Source organism: Piliocolobus tephrosceles, chromosome 20 (assembly GCF_002776525.5).
Source record: "Piliocolobus tephrosceles isolate RC106 chromosome 20, ASM277652v3, whole genome shotgun sequence".
NCBI classification, from domain to species: domain Eukaryota; kingdom Metazoa; phylum Chordata; class Mammalia; order Primates; family Cercopithecidae; genus Piliocolobus; species Piliocolobus tephrosceles.
Window position 1 is genome coordinate 14,985,162 of NC_045453.1, and position 17,843 is coordinate 15,003,004.

The 17,843-nt window shown below is 41.6% G+C and overlaps 1 protein-coding gene across 2 annotated transcripts in view; it reads right to left on the reverse strand.

The window, feature by feature from the left end:
• The window catches only part of PTPRT (protein tyrosine phosphatase receptor type T), a 1,114,757-nt gene that overhangs the window by 74,206 nt on the left and 1,022,708 nt on the right, over positions 1 to 17,843 (reverse strand). For both annotated transcript variants that reach the window (XM_023227953.2, XM_023227952.2), the window contains one exon: positions 6,126 to 6,316. In XM_023227953.2, the coding sequence (XP_023083721.1) occupies positions 6,126 to 6,316 (191 nt within the window). The remainder of the gene's footprint in view (positions 1 to 6,125; positions 6,317 to 17,843) is intronic.

The following is a 17,843-nucleotide window of genomic DNA, read 5'->3' on the forward strand; positions in this document are numbered from 1 at the left end:
TGGTTCAGAATCACATGCCCTTGACTTTAATAGGAAGGGCATATGGTTCAGAATCACATGCCCTTTCATCAGCAGGAGTAGACCTGAGGGTTGGCAGAGCATGCCAGGGGATGGGTCTAGTGGGCACAAGCAGGGCACATTCTGGGGACTCCATGGGTTTTCTTAGTGGTTCTCAGCTTTAAAAGTATATTCCCATCAATGGGAGGGCTTAGAAAACACTGAAGTATACATCCCACCCCAAGTGAAACTGATCTGAAATGTGGCCTGAGCATTGGTGTTTTTTTTTTTTTTTAAACTTCCCCAGGTAATTCTAATGTGCAACCCAAATTGAAAGCCTCTGACTGAGGCTTGGATCTGTCTGGCAGGTGAAGTTAATTTGCCTCGGGCCTCCTTGAGCTCCTAGGAACCCAAGGCCCTTGGCCAATTGTGGTTTTTACAACTTGAGAAATAACCATGGGAGTGGTAGCCCCAGACAGTGAGGTTCCCATGCGACCATCAGTGGGAGGGAGGCCCAGCTGGCCCGGCTGATTGGTTCTTATTTAGACTCCCAGAATATCAGTGACAGAAGGGTTCTTTGGATCACTTTGACAAACCCCTTTGCTCCCACTGCATAAATGTGGAAATGGAGGCCCAGAGGAGAGGGACCTGCCTAAGGTCACCTGAATACTTCATAATTGTTATAGGACTTGATTCCAGGCATTTTGACTCTCAATTCAAGATGGTTCACACATTATTTCAAATAATTGAACTTAAAATATATATTGAGAGACTCAAGTTTTCATGCCAATGAGAACAAGCTGATTTTATGGCTCTACATGCAGAGAAAGTGCGTAGGCTTGTCTGGGCTCTGGGCCCAGTCTCCTGGTTTGGGCAGCCCCATATTTTCCTTGAATTACTGTCCCAGACGCCTACCTGCCTCTGTTGTCCCTGCTCTGATCTCTACAAGATCTAAAACGCAAATCTACTTTAAAAAGTCGTGCTCTCTTCGATGGCTCCAGTGGCTTCTTGATTACAACCCAAACTCATTAGCATAACAAATGCTCGCCTTTTGCTTCATCTTGGCCCCTGTTGACAATTTCAGCCCCATCTCCCTCCATGCTTCCTCCCAAACCGTTTCTGGATCCCTTCACTCAACCTGCTGTGCAGACTCCCGTGCCATAGCTTATGCTAGCCACTGTGCCTGGAACACCCTTCCCTTCTTTAATTTGGTTCTTCCTACTTCTCAAGCTTTGGGCTTTAAGTCTTCCAGAAAGCCACTGGCTGTTTACCTTTAGGCTGGGTTAATGCATCCCACCCCTAAGGATTCTAATAGCTCTGGATATACCTCTATGGTGGCATTTTTTTTTTTTGGTCTCTAAGAATAGGCTCTACGTTCCCTAGAAGGCAAGGGCTCTATTTCAGTTCCCAGAGCCTAGTACAGTGTCTGTCCCATGGAAAATGCTCCCATATCTTAAAGTTGAAATTCTGAAAGGCCTGGTCCTAGGTCCTTGTCTTTGTCTATACTCACTTGCTTGGTGACCTCACCCAGTGTGGCTTTAATCATCTGTAGGCCAATAACTCCCAAAGGTTTCTCTCCAGCCCAGGCTTCTTTACCAAATTTCAGCTTCATAGATTCAACTACCTCCTTGCTACATGGAGACACTAATATGTCTAATGGATACTGCAAACTCAATTTAACATGAAACTACTGATTGTTCCAGCTCTGCTTTACTTGAGCGTTTCCACTTCCATTAGAGGCAGCTCCATCCTACCAGTGGCACAAACAGCAGCCTTGGAGTTACCCTTAATTCCTTTTGTAACATATACCATGTGTTAGGAAATGCTGTTGGCTCCATCTTTTAAATATATTCAGAATCCATCCACATCTCACCACCTTTTCTGCCATGCCCTGAGTCATTGTTGTGTCTCACCTGAGTTACTGCAATGTCCTCTTAATTGATCTCCTTGCTTTCACCCTTGCCTTCCTAAGTTCCATTCTCAACACAGTAGCTACGATGAAGTAAGGACAGATCATTAGCACTTGTCTTCTTAAAGCTCTGCCGTGGCTTTCCATTTTAGTCAGAGTAAAAGTTGAAGTCCTTATAACGGGTTGTAATGCATAGCATGGTCAGGTCCCTCTTTATTTCTCCAGTGGAATCTCCTATTACTTTTATCCCTTGCTCACTCTGCCTCTGTCATCCTGGCCTCTTTGCAACTGCTTGTACATGCCAGGTATATTACTCTCTGGATCTGGAATGCTCTTCCTCCGGATATCTTCCACCATGTCTTTATTCAAGTTTCATCTTCTAATTAAGGACTACCCTTTTATCCTGTTTACTACTGGAACCTCCTTTACTTCATGTCCCTGGAACAAATCTCCCTTCCTTGCTCTGTTCTTTCTTTTTCCATGGTACTTGTGGCAGACTGTATTATTCTCCAAATATTTTCTTTCTCTTTTTCTTTGGAGATGGAGTCTCACTCTGCCCTGAGGCTGGAATATAGCGGCACGATCTCAGCTCACTGCAACCTCTGCTTCCTGGGTTCAAGTGATTCTCCTGCCTCAGCCTCCAGAGTACTTAGGGTTACAGGAACCCACCATCACGCCGGGCTAATTTTTGTATTTATAGTAGAGAAAGGGTTTCACCATGTTGGCCAGGCTGGTCTTGAACTCCTGACCTCAGGCAATCCACCCACCTCAGCCTCCCAAATTGCTGGGATTATAGGCATGAGCCACTGCGCCTGGGCTTTTATTTTCCCCCCACAATATTTCTTGCTCTGCATGCTCCTCTAGAATCTGGCAGTTGCCCCTCCTCCTCATCAAGGGATAGAGTCAAATTCCCCTCTCCTAGAAAGTAGGGGAGTTTTTACCTGCTTACAACCAATAGTACGTGGTAGGAATAATGCAGTGTGATATCCAAGTTTGGGTCACAAAGATGGTGCACTTTTCACCTTGTTATCTGGGGAGCTCACCTATGGAGCTCTAAGCCACCATGGAAATCGTCCAGCTATCTCAAGGCTACCATGCTGTGAAGAAGCCCAGGTCACTAAAGAAGCCATGTGTAGGTCTTCCAGTGGACAATCCCAGCTGAAAGCCTGCATCAGTCACTAGTCATGTGAGTGAAGACATATTCAGATGATTCCAGCCCCCAGCCTTGGGGACTTCCTAGCCCAGGCTCTGGATACTGTGTGGAAGAAACAGGTTGTCCCTGTTGTACCCTGCACATATTCCACAGAATCAATGAATGCAAGAAATTGGTTATGTTGCTAAAATTTGGAGTGATTTGTAACATAGCAAACAGTATTTTTCACTGTCTAACACACTACATTATAAAATTTGCTTATTTTTTAAGCTTATGTTTATTTCCTACTTCCCTTGCTAGAATACAAGCTTCAGGAGGGCAAGAATCTTTGTTTCATTCACTGTTGCATCCCAAATACCTAGAATCGTCCTTGGCAATAATAAATAGTAAATATTTACTGAACAAATTTTAAGTGATTGTTCAACTGAATTGAATTTTGTCTTCTGACGCAGCTTGCTATGGCTGAGATGTCCCTTAGATGTCAACTTGTCAAACCCACTCGTTTGTATGAAAAAACTGAGCAGAACAGAGAAGTGACAGGCAACAAACAGCACATAGCAGACTCGTATGAGAGTAGGATTGGAGGCTCAGGAGTCTTATATCTGCAATAGAATTTTCCTAGCAGATCTGTGACTCTTATGCTCAGGATGAAGATTCAAGATATCAGAGGAGCCCTGATGATCAAAGCAATATCCAGCTGTATTCTGGGCTGGACATTGTGGGCTAGCACATTGTGAAATGACTCTATCAGGCAATATTTTCCGATTAACCCCCAGTTAATCAGAAAATAATGTTAACTAGAAGCCAAGCGTTACAGCTTGCTGATTAATATAATTTGAACTCACTGAGGCCAAGGCTAGCCTAGTTAGATTTCTGGTTGAGGTTCAAATGATGAAATGACATGTATTGTTTGTTTTCTCATAAAAGCTCTTCATTTCCATGCTAGAAAGTTTGGAAAATGCAAAAGGGTACAAAGAAAAAGTTTTGAAAAGCAACTCATCACACAGGGATGAATGCTTTAAAAGAAATGTTAATTTAGAAGGAAATGCATGAAAGTAGTCAAATACACTTGTAATTCTGTCTTCAAATTTCAGATTGCGAGTTCTTACATATGTGTTTCTCAGCATTTGGCTGCTTGTCCCTTTTTTTTTTTTTTTTTTTTTTTTGGTAAGCCACATCTCTCCCTTAATGATATTTGAAACTTTTAATCAAATTGTTATGACTAATGTTGAATATACCATTTCAAACAACATAACCTTCCTGACATTTGCTCAACAAACAGGTCTATATACACACACATAAAGCACGCTCACATGCACCCCAGAGATTGGGACCACTCAATCCCCTAGGAAATGAGATCCAGGGATGGGTAGTAATGAGATCATCTTCTTCAACTTTAATTTGAATATCCTTTCAAGATTTGTAGATGAGAATATGAAAAATGCTATTTTACTTAGACCGTTTTTGAAATTAAGTGCTAGCTCTCCCAAGCTGGTAATTACTCACATCCATTGACAAAGGACCAGATAGGTCCTGAGAGATCACCTTATCCAAATTCTTCATTCAACAAATAAAGAATTTTAAAACTCAGATAGCAAAATTCTAAAATTTAACAGCTTACTACATTGGAATCCAGCTGTCTGGACCCCCAGTTTAGCACAATTTCATGACCTCATAAGACTTCAGAAATATTGCTTTGTAAGCTCTTTCTCAGAATACAGTCTGAGGGATAAACTTAGTCTGCAATATCAAGAATTCCAAATGTGTGGAGTCTGAACCAATGAGTTTTCTACTGCACACAGCAAAACTGAATCAAGCATATCTGGGGCACACACTGCATGTGAAGAGAAAAAAAAAGAACAAACAACAACAAAAAAAAAACCCACACAAATACATATAACTCAGAGCATGGTACACAGAAGATACTCAAAAGGTATTTTAGGAAGGAAGGAGGGAAGGGAGAGAGAGGAAAGGAAAAGTGAAGAAAGAAATTCTTGTTTTCAAAGCTGGCTGCAGCTGGAGTCTACCTGCAACTAGGAGAGTTGCAGAATTATTCTTGGAGAGTGAGCTGCTCTTTGGTTCAGAAAAAACATCTTAATGCATTTTCCTTTTATTTTGCTTTTTGTTTGTAAAAGGTGAGGCCTAATGGGCAGGATTTGAAACAAAAAGAGTGAGATAGAGAAAGCTAAATTGTTCTGCAAAATAAAAGAGGAATGTGGGGCCCTTTGTCTGGATGCTGAGGGGTTGGAGGTGGAGGAAGTTTTGAGGACACTAAAGAAGACTTTGAGGAGAAATTAGATAGAGACCTGTTGGGAGACCAGAACCTTAGAAGGCCTTACCAGCAATGTAGATGGTTAAGGAACTTATAAGAAGAACAGCGTTGTATTGAGGTGCTGCCTGTCCTTTGCTGCAGTCCTTCTCTATTATTCCCCAAACCTCGGTAACAACCACTACCTGCAAATCCTTTGTGCTAGAGACGCTTTGGGGAGGTGGGAAAGGGATGCCCATGCAGGGTGAAGAGAAGGTGCAGAAAGAGGGAACTGTGGTCACTGGAGATGAAGCACTGCCTTTGTGGGGTGGGAGCGAAGACCAGAATACTACAGAAGCTTGAGTATGAGACAAGAGGTGACCAAGAGCAAGCAGGCATGCTGGAAATCATTGGCAGGGGAGATGTGCTGGCTTTTCTACAGCATGTGGGATGGGAGCTGGAGCCATTCTGGCATCTTGAATGGAGGTGAGACTCCAAGGTGTAGAAACCTTGGAGATAATGAAACTCTGGATAATGAAAGAGGAAGGGGAGAGAAACAGGAGTGAAAAAGGATGTCTTAGAATTATTTAGCATGGCGCTTCTCAAATTTAATGTGTATACAAATCACCTAATTTCTGGTTAAAATGCAGGTTCTGATTCAGTAGGGCGGGACGTGGCCTGAGATGTTGCATTTCCCACACGATCCCAGGTGATACTGATGCTGCTGGCCAGGGAGCCATGCTTTTTGTAGCAAGGCTTTAGTGCCCAAATAAGCCTCTGAAACAATCAGGAAGTTTCCCCACAGGCTGGTCTCTTACCTCGTATTCCTCCTTGAACCCGTAGCCCTGGCCTCTCTTCATCTGTGTGATGTGCTGCAGCAAGTCAGCCACCCGGATGGCAGGCTGGAACTGGTCCCGGGGGTAACTCATCTCCACAGGGTCACAGGTGCGGTAGGGATGAGTCTGGATCGTGAGGGTGGGCTGGGAAAGCTCCCCACGGCTGCCATCTGCTTCGAAAAGAAGAAGGCAGAACAGATCATCACCTATAGAAGCGTTGCCCTTTGTCCTCCCTGTCTCCCCCAGCGTGGCCTGAGGAAGGCAGAGGGAACCAACTTGGGACTCAACTGATCAGGAAACCGTAGAAAGACCAGAGATACACTCCTTCCCTGCCTGGCTGTGTTGGTAGATCTAAGTATCAAACCCACAAACAAACCAGTAAACACAATACATTTCAAGGGCACATATCGACAAAGTTCCAGCTTGGTTGTCATTCCAGTCTGTCTCAGTCCTTCCTTTAGACTTGGTGGGGCAGAACCACTGAGAAGCAGGAAGGCTATTTACTGGGAGCCCCCTTCTGTTTAGGAAGCAGAGAGGCTGGAAATAGTGCCTGATGCCTGGCTGCAGGGGAGGAGAGCCTCAGGTGGCCTCAGGTGCTCGAAGATTGGAGTCATATGTAAGCCTCTGGTCCATTTGCCTGCATCCCTGTGATCTGGCTTATCTACTCATGTTTTTTCCTTTGAGTTTTACCCTGGGAGGAATTGCAGCCAGTATTGGACTGCCAGCAGCTAGCAGGGACCCTGACCCTCCCAGCTGCTCTCTGTAGTTATGAGCTCTGCCACAGTGACCACCTTCTTGCTATTGTATAGTTTCCCCATCACTTAATACTATTAATCCAGTGGCATCATTGAACCCACCTTGCAGGTAGGGAAGCCTGCACCTCTTCCCTCAGTGCTGCTAGCTACTTTCTCCAGGCCTGGATCCCGTGCCTCATCGCCTTCATAAAATTTCTGCCTGATGTAAGATCTGTATTCTCTCTTGATAACAACCTTTTCATCCAATGAGTTGCTTTAACTACCTTCTTTCAGTTTGGCCACCCTGAAAACTGATGCCTGCTCATACTGGGTTGGAATTCTTCTGTTCCCCTTGGACCACTAAAACCAATGTCTTGCTTACCACCTTCCTGCCAGGCATACATTCTTGGTCTTTCAGGGCCAGTTTACCTTTCCCAGAACCATCTAGGCTTGGTCTTCCCAACCTCCTTCCAAAGACATGAATGAACAGTCTATGCCCTGGACCATCTTGTTTGTGGCATGCAAGAGATGAGAACTGCCAGCTGCAGCAGTTGATGTGTCTCCCCCAGATGTTTTCAGACCCTGCGAAACACCTATGCAGATACCCACTCGGCCTGTGCCATACTCATTCCCTGGGAGGCTTAGCATATATTCCCGATTTTCTGCAACTTGTCTTTTCAAAATCCACGTTCCCTTCAGCTTGTTTGCCTGTCATGTTGGAATAATCCATCAGACATGGATTCTGTGTGTGAATGCACACTCTACTTTTCTGCAGCAACATCAGCAAGCCTGTTCCTGGCAAGGAAAGATAATGGAAGGGAACACCTGGCCTTCCTGCTTTCTAGGTGACCAACTTGTCCCAGTTTGACTGACAATTTTCCAGTTTTAGCTTTGAAAGTTCAGCTGTTGGGAAACCTCTCAGTCACAGGCACATGGGAATGGTTGGTCACCCTAATGCTTTCAATTATACCTGTGGTTGGAGTAGGGGATAAATTTTTCACTTTGCAGCCTTCTGTCTGCCCCCCTCACTACTGGCTCCCAAGAGAGGAGAGGCTACTAATCTGACTGATCTGAGGCTGAGACACTGATTGGGTCATACCTAATTAGCAGGTGGGGTCATCGTAGGTAGAATGTGGTCTCCAAAACTTCCTGATTCAGGGTGGTAGGTAAACATCCCCAAAGCAGAGACTGTCCAAATAACCAGCCAAATTGGACCCAACTGGTCCAAATTTGGGGACCAGCCAAATAACCCCTGGATTGCCGACAGAAAGATTTCTAAGATTTAGATATATGCACAAGAAAGAAGGGCCCAGGCAAGTTGTTAGCAAAACCTTCCTGACTGCACAGAAGAGAAATACTGCTTACTTTTTCTCCCGCGATTTTAGGTAATAGCTAGTATGTGTTCACTGGCATTGCTTAAATGCTCCACTTGGCAAACATGGGGGCTGTTTCCTTTCTCCATCACCCCCTTGGGTTCATGAGTTCGACTTAACTGAGAACCCACTCTGTGCCAAGGACTATGGTAGGCAGTGGCAATGCAGACAGAAATACTGATTCCACCCTCAAGGCTTGACAGTTTAGCAAGGAAGTAGGCAAGAAGAACCAACTGAAGAAAAAGGACAGAGCCTGAGAGATGAAGGCACATTTAGTTAAGAGCAAGGAGGTTGATAAGGAGTAAAAGCTGTGGGTAGAAATGTCAGGGGGGCAACACTGTAAGAGACGATGCCAGGCAGATCCAGAAAGACTGTGAATGTGTAAGACCATTGAAGCCAGTGTGAACCTGTTGAAAGGTTTTAGGAGGAATCTCCTTCTTTAAAGACTCACACTGTTTCTTGTAGGTGTCCCAGCTGTCATGAATAGCTGTCATCAAAGGCATCCTTCCAGCAAATATCACTCCTATGGTGGTGTGATTGAAAATGGAGAGGAAGGGACCACTTGTGTTTGATTCATCTAGAGATGGTACAAAGCTACAACAAGAGCCACAGAGGTATGGATCGTGAATACCTAAAGCTTGGAGTCATGCCATACTCCACGATTTCTAGGAAAGGATGAGCTGAGTCAATGCTAGGAGGCCTGTGAGTATTTCCCACCATGTGTGATGGGGACAGATGTCTTCGGAGACCCATAGTCTCCCAGAGGAACTTGGGGCATGGGCTGCATGGGAGACCAGCTGCCTGGGAAAGACAGGCTTCCTAGGAATGGGAACTTGGCTTTTTATGTGTGCAAGGAACGTCAAATGTTTCCAAAACCAACCAAATAGCTGTCAATATGGATATTTTCCCTAAACACATTGCTAGACAGACTGTAAACTTGGTGTCAGCAAAACCAACACTGGAATGGAAAATAAATGCATTGAAATTTAACAACTTGTATTGCTGTTAACATTTGCAATAATGTCAATGCCAGTGCTAACGATGCTATGAAGACTCAGAACCAAGGGATTTTCAAGGTTTATTAATCCAACAGGTTGGACTCCCCTTTCCAAAGTATCTTACCTCACCTATTCCCTTATTAACCTCTGATAATGCAGAAGTGATGTCTTTTATCACACTCCATTTCACCAGACGCACTATACTTAATTTTCCATCATTAGGTTTAATGAAAACCCAATTTCACATCTCACTTCTCTCAGGAACCTACAAGTAATGCTACATTTTTATCAGGCCCAATTAAAAGACGTTATGATGTTCCTATTCGAGAGGGAGCCTTAAAACTAATGTGCGATTCTGCTGCTAATCCAGCAAGGGCACTGGAATTCACATGCTGCTCATAAAATGTAACTCACACCAGCTGGCCCAGGGACAGAGCATTTTTCATTTTTTCTCCTCACCAGCCCCTTAATTTTCATGCCATTTCAACTTCTGATTTATGGGTCTGGTATGTTTATTTATCGTGTAATAATATTTTGGATTTCTTTCACACTTTTTATATAGCTGTTGCCTAACCCTGTGAATTTTTCTGCAGTAACTCTTGTCACTGCCTGCAAGGAGCTTGTGGGATGGGCAGAAGGATTTTGGTGATGTGTATGAGATTTTGGGTTACTGTCTCTCTGATTTCCTCTTTGCTGTCTCTCTGCTCTCTCCTTCTCTTCCTTGGGATCCTAGATTCATTGCTGCCACTGCCCACCCCTGGCCCCTGCCCCACTGCTACCAGTCATATAGATCTCTCTCTACCTTTAGTCACATATTTCCAGTCACTTGCTAGGAATTGCCACTCCAACTGGTTAAGAAATATTTAATGAGTACCTATACTGTACAATGCACCATGTTAGATACTGTGTTCATACAGGAGGAAGGTATGTTCAGGGATAAATAAGCAGGCCACAGCCCTTGAAGGAGGGAAGAAGAAAATATAAGGTGTGCGTGAATAAGTCTAACTAAGATAGGGAGAGATAGGCATCTAGGAGATGGAAGAAGGATGTGCCATGGGGTTTGGCAATCTGGAAACATTCTCTAAGCTGTAGGCATTCATGATCCACCTCTGTGTCTCTTGCCATAGCTGTGTACCATCTATGTGAGAGCTGTCCAATAGAACTTTCCACAACAATGGAAGTGTTCTACCTCTATGCTCCACAGTTTGGTGGCCACTAACCACATGTGGCTACTGAGCATCTGAAATGTGGCTAACGAGACAGAGGAACTGAATTTTAAATTTTGTTTCATTTTAATTAATTTAAATGGAAATATCTACAGGTGGCTTATGTCTACTATATTGGGCAGTGCAGGTATACAGAAAGAGATAGGGAAAGGAAGAGAGTTCTAGAGTCACACAGTAGGGCAAAGAGGTCTAGAACAGCATTGGCCAGTGAAAATATATTGCAAGCCATGTATGTAATTTAAGATGGTCTTGTGGCAACATTAAATAAGGTGAAAAAGAACACATGAAAGTTAATTTCAATAATACAGTTTACCTAACTCCATATATCTGAAATAATATTTCAACATATAATTAGAAAAATTATTAATGCTATATTTTTACATTCTTTATTCACACAAAAGCTTTGAAATCCAATGTGTATTTTACACTTACAGTATATTTCAATTCAGACTGGCTGTATTTCCAGGATTCAGCAGACACTAGTAAATCGTGGGCTACTGTATGGGACAATGCAGGTGCACACAGACTTATCCAGAACCAGATCAAGTTCTAAAGAGAGGTAATTTAGAGCTGGAGTAAATGCTAAATAAAAAGACACTGATCCAGTGTAAAACAGCTGTCACCCAGCACTATCCAAAAAAGAAAAAAAATTACACATTGACACCAATGTTCTGTATTTGCACTGTTCAATATGGTAGCCACTGGCCCTCTGTGGCTATTGAGCACTTGAAATGTGCCTACTGGTGCTGAGGAAATGAATGCTTAATTTGATTTTGATTTATTTCAATTTAAATAGCCACAGGTGGCCAGTGGCTACTGTATTAAATGATGCAGATCTACACAATTGCATCCTTAAAACTTTTCTTCAAATAAACTCTCAACTATGTTTTTTTTTTTTTTACTTTGCCTCATTATGAATGATAGTGCAACATAAAATCATGAATATGATGTGCTAATTTTGTTTTAGTACTCACTAAAATGTTTACATAACTATTCAAGAAGAAGTCTGGGCCGGGTGCGGTGGCTCATGCCTGTAATCCCAGCACTTTGGGAGGCCTAGCTGGGGGGATTGCCTAGGTCAGGAGTTCGAGACCAGTCTGGCTAACATGGTGAAACCCCATCTCTACTAAAAGTACAAAAAAATTAGCCAGGCGTGGTGGTGTGCATCTGAAATCCCAGCTACTTGGGAGGCTGAGGCAGGGGAGTTGCTTGAACCAGGGAGGCGGAAGTTGCAGTGAGCCAAGATGGTGCCATTGCATTCCAGCCTGGGGTGACAGAGCAAGACCTTGTCTTTAAAAAAAAAAAAAAAAGGAAAAGGGTCTGTTCATGTTGCATAAGAGGAACTCAATCTGCACCCTGAGAAATGTCAAGTCTGGGTCCCATCCCAGAATCAGATAGAATGGGGTTTGGATCATTCTTTGGCCAAGTGACAAAACTTTCTGCATCTCATTTTCTTTATGTATAATACAGAGAAAACACATGTTGTAAGGATTCAAAGAGATAGTGCATGCTGAGTGCTCAGTACAGTGCCTGGTATCCAGGAAGCAGTAAAAACTAGTATTTGTTCTGATGATTTTGTACCTAATGTCATTTTGGACATACGAGAATCCACACACTAGAGATGGCATCTAGGGAGTCATTTAGGGCTTCTTTCGCCTTTCCTTGTCTCCTCTCTTCTTTCCTTTATGACACACTCCAAAGCCATCTATTTTACTCCATTCCTGCTGCTATTGCTCTCATTCAGGTCTTCATGACAGGACTATTCCATCAGTTTCCTAATGGCCCTTCCTGCTTTCACAGTTCCCTTTACACAGCTTTGATCAAGTCATTTTTCTTAGCAAAAGTCTTCATGGAGTCAAGACAAAATTTCTTAACTAGCTAATCAAATTCCTGTAGTTTCTTACCAGTATCAATGTATTTCTTCTATCACTATTCATCCTAGCTCCATGTGCCCTTTAGGGCAGGAGAGTATGAAGAGTGATGTGTAAGTAGCTAGAGACTGCTCATTGAGAGGGGAGAGTCTGGGAGAGGAGAGAAGTTTTGAGGTGAGGAGGAGGCTGGGTTACCTGCACGGAGTGGGGATGCGACTGGAACCAACACTGTGGGGGCTGTGGCAACAGCAGGTGTCAGAGTCAAAGCATAGACTCTGAAGATAAAACTTTGGATTCAAATATCCACAGCTTTCTAGTTATAGGACTTCAAATAAGTTACAGCTGACCCTTGAATAACATGGAGGTTAGAGGAACCAACCCCCTGTGGAGTCGAAAATCCATGTATAACTTATCATGCCCCCAAAACTTAACTACTAATAGCCTACTGTTGAGCAGAAGCCTTACTGATAACATAAACAGTAGATTAACACACATGTTGTATATGTTATATACTGTATTCGTACAGTAAAGCTAGAGAAAAGAAAATGTTATGAAGAAAATCATAAGGAAGAGAAAATATATTTACTGTTTATTAAGTGGAAGTGGATCATCATACAGTTTTTCATCCTCATTGTCTACACATTGAGTAGAGTGAGGAGGAGGAGGAGGAAGAAGAGAGGTTGGTCTTGCTGTCTCAGGAGTGACAGAGGCAGAAGAGAATCCATATATTAAGTAAACCTGTGCAGTTCAAACCCATGTTGTTCAAGGGTAAACATACTTTGAGCCTAAGGTCTTTATTTGTAATTGCTGATAGTGATGACAATGATCATGATTCATCATCATCATCTTCTTTGAGAAGGCTGTTGCAAGAGTTAAATGTGATTCCACTGGAAGAAATCTCAAGGTGGCACCTGGCTAGCAGTCAGTGCCTCCCCTCTTCTCCCTCACAAAATACTAACAAAGCCTCAAGATAATAAACTTATAACAGCTCTGAAATCTAAGTCTATCCACTAACCTATTGCCAGAATTTGGGAAGAAAACTTCTTTATTATTGCAGCAGCACACATCCCATGTGCAGGAAGATATATACTTCATTTTGTAAAAAATTCTCTAAAATCCCTGGAATTGTACATCATCATCTTTCAATTGATTCATCCACAGGTAGTTTCCCCTCCAACGTTGGAAGTGATTACATTTCCTTGTTGAAGCATAAGATGAAGCAGTTGGCTTGTGCTTAGGAGTCATGTTGTAAGAATAATCTGTTCTGTGTTTTCAAATTCCAGACTTGCACTAGCATAGGTATATGAGATTTGTGACCCCTAAGGAACAGAAGATTCACTCCTCTTACTCAATGTAAACAACAGATGGATTTACCTTTTCATGTCTTTCTTATGTCTGACCAAACACATAGTAGGGTCGAACTTGTAAAACAAATAGTAATAGAATGCCACTCCACTGTGCCATTTTCTGTGGAGCCAAAACAAACATGATACAATTGACTTTGATAGACTTTGTTACTTGGGATAAAGCCAACCCAATGGCCTGAAGAATAGAAAAGAAATGCTTCCCATTTTCTCATTTGAATTCCTGAGCTCAGAGAATCAAAGAGTGTATCAACCAAATAGCAAGGTTGGGGCATTTCCAAGCTCTTTCTCCTCCTAAACCTCCATCACTGGGGTCTTTGACATGGTAAAGAAAAAAGATGGTATCTTTGTTTCTGAGATGCAGATTCAGTGTCAGGAGGCAATTGCGATGGGAAGAGTCATGGGAAAATGCTTCTAGGATTCATTTATTGTTTCTGATAAAGAGATCAATCCTCCTGTTTGTGGGGAGATTATGAATTCCTTCTTTCACAGCACTCACACCAGATGGAAGGATGGTGTTAGACGCTCTATGTAGGGATGGGGGCTATAAACATCCATTACTCCTCTTGCTTAAACCACTGCCAGAATTTGGGAGGAATATTGATTAATTATAGCAGCATCACACATGCCATGATGGCATGGAATAAAAGGATTCCAACAATAAGTAGGTGGACAGTGAGGCAACAATGAGGATCTGCCTCCTCTGTTTACTGGCAAACACCAGGTCTGGAGAGACTTCTCTTCCTTTAAAGTTAAATAAACAGAAACAAGATAATGTGAGGTCTTAGAAAAAAATTCACCACGTTAACAGTAAAGAAAATGACAGCCTGGATGCTGCAAAAAGTACAATTAAAAAAAAAAGCAGTCAGTATTGACTGTTTACCCAAGAGCCATCCCCTGTATTGTTACTTTCTGGCTAAGTTCACAATGTGACTTGGTGGGGGCAGAGGCAAGGAATGACCCTACTTCCAGAACAAGGGACAAATCCTGATGTCCCTACACCATCAAGGTGTTCCGATCCCTTTTGCAAGTTAAATAAAAATATTTTATATGATATGGTAGGGAAGTTCTATTAGAAGGCTTCTAGGAAAGGTTCTCTTATCTCTGAGAAGGACAATCCAGTGGCCTGTCTCTGCCACTAGACAGTACCATGTCTGTCTGTGATGCCTGGAACTGCTAAAACAATCTTGCATCCATGAGGGGAGCTGGGCTGAGGTTGCCCTCATGCCAAGATGAGATGATGAAGAGGAGAGCTTGAAAGAATGTGGGTCCTTAATGACATTCATGGGCATCTCATTCAACCAACTCTAACACTTGACTTTCTGTCCTAGAAGATAATACATTAACTTACTGCTTACGCCACTTTTATTCTTTTTTTTTTTTTCTCTTACTGGTATCTTAATCTAAACAACAGAAAGCAGAAATGCATTTTAGGTTCCTTGAAGTTTACTGAAAATGAAATGCAAGAAAACATAGAAGAATAAAGGAAGTTAAAGGTGAAATAATAAGACAACAGATTTTTTCCAAAAACAGATCAAGTTAAGAAGTAGCTAGAAAACATATTTACTGGGTGAGGTGAGCAACAATTGTAAAGAAACCAAAATGCAATAGCGGAATTAAAATGGGCATTGGAATCTGTAATGAGAATAAGCAACAAGCAGAAACTTGTAGAGAATTAATTTGAAAAACTTGGAGATTAAAAGGCAAGGAAACCAGAATACAATGTGTGTTTCCTTTGTATCTATCATCTGCTCATGTGTGTTCATGCGTGAAGGCAACAAAAAGACATTTTTAGAGAAAAGAAAACAAATGTATAAAAGACACAATTGGTGTTACAGAAGAAGAGAACAGAACAAATGGAACAGAAGCATATTATGTGTCCTTTCTTATCAGAATACAATATTAAAACAACTCCTTGGCAACATAAAAACTTAAATCTTCACATGTAAAGAGTTATCCACCTACAACTTAAAAACAGAGCCTATATTCTGATACAATTGTTTAAATATTATTGATGTAGAAATACTCAGATAAACATCTAGGCTGCAAAATGGCTATGTATAAAAAATTAGGAACTATGTTAGTCATATTTTTTTTGCCCAAATTTAAATTCCAGAAAACAATGAAACAAAAATTTTTAAGGAAAAATGGTGTGACTAAAAAATTATACAGTAAATAGTTTTTCATGTTTGAAGCCACAGAAGGGCATTCCCTGACACATAAAGATTCAATAGTTATGTTGGCTCGGATTCTTTTCCAGAGGGTTGGGTAGCTGAGAAAGCTAGTCAAGGATGTGAGTCCAGAAATAGAGAAAAAAACATCCACAAGAATGGAAGAAGTCTTGTTATAAAAAAACCGATTTGGCAGACATAGATATGAGTATACAAATCACATTAAATGTCAATCAAAACAGAATGAACTATAAGAAGTAATTCTTAAATCAGATTTAAAAAGCTAATATAGGCCGGGCGTGGTGGCTCAAGCCTGTAATCCCAGCACTTTGGAAGGCCGAGACGGGTGGATCGCGAGGTCAGGAGATCGAGACCATCCTGGCTAACACGGCGAAACCCCGTCTCTACTAAAAAATACAAAAAAACCTAGCCGGGCCAGTTGGCGGGCGCCTGTAGTCCCAGCTACTCAGGAGGCTGAGGCAGGAGAATGGCGTGAACCTGGGAGGCGGAGCTTGCAGTGAGCTGAGATCTGGCCACTGCACTCCAGCCTGGGCTACAGAGCGAGACTCCGTCTAAAAAAAAAAAAAAAAAAAAAAAATCGAATATAAAAATTCTTGGCTAAAATTTCCAATTGTATTAACAAAATCCAGGAAGTGGGTGACAGATACATCACTAGGAATAAAAGTATATTATCTTCACCTTTCATAATGGGTAGTCAGTGTGTACAGTTTCAACCCTAACACTCTTAATTGAAAAATGCAATTTTAAGTGAATATGTGTGTACTGTAGAGGTGTGCGTGTGTGTGTGTGTGTGTGTGTTTAAGGCATCAACTACTAGCATAACAAGAAGAATGAACAGGATTCAAATGGAGATAAAAAACAAAACAAAGAAAACCTTAACTTCTACTATAGGTGCATCTGGCATCCTGGCATCCAAATTTTGTTACTTGTTTGATAGAAGCACCTGCCAACATAGAAATCAACATAAAAAAAAAACTGTGTAATACCACTGAAAACTACACTGTCCTGACAAGTAAATGAGAAATCATCCTGTAGAGGTATTTTCATAATCCAAGGCACATTAATTCCCACAGAACAAAACCGCCTCCACTAAAGATGAACTCACAGTAAAAAATAAATTATAAAGAATGACAAGAGCCTTGTAAGGAAGCTTATCCCCATAGGAGAGAGTCAGGAGTCATGATACACAGAAAAATACACCTCTCAAGAATTGAAAATAATAAAACAATCCAAGAGACTATTAAGTAAATACCTTTAGATTGATTAAAGATAAAAAAGAAGGAATATGAACCATTGCAATAATGCACACATCATAGAAAAAGGACAGGTGGGTTTGAAAAATACACATTCAGCTTCTTGAGATAAACAACATAGTCACTGAAAATAGAAAGAAAGTAAATATATATATAAGAACAGACAATCATGGAACATAATACTAGTTAAAGATACAGCAGAGGAGCTGGAAAAAACAGCAAAAGCTGGCTCTTTACTTTGAAAACACCAGCAAATTAGACAAACCTCTGCCAAAAAATGATTAAGGAAAAAAGACACAAATAAGCCACTTCACAGTTGTTAGATATTGATAGAACACTTTTAGCCCAGGCTTAGACTGGAGGATGATTAATGACCAGAGAAGTCCTGGGACACATCTCAAGACTCTGATGGACATGGTCAGGGTCAGCTGGTAAACACCAGCCCATCACTGGGGTGCTAGCTTTTTGAAAAAGAAGTCATATTTTGAGATTATAGGTTCACATGCAATTGTAAAAAATAACATAAATGGGTCTTAAATACACTTCACCCAGTTTTCCCCAATGTTAGCACTTGTGTAACTATAGTACAATATTATAATCAGAAAACTGACATATATTTTACTGATCTTATTCAGATTTCATTAGTTTTACATGCGCTTGTGTGTATGTTTATGCAATTTTATCACACG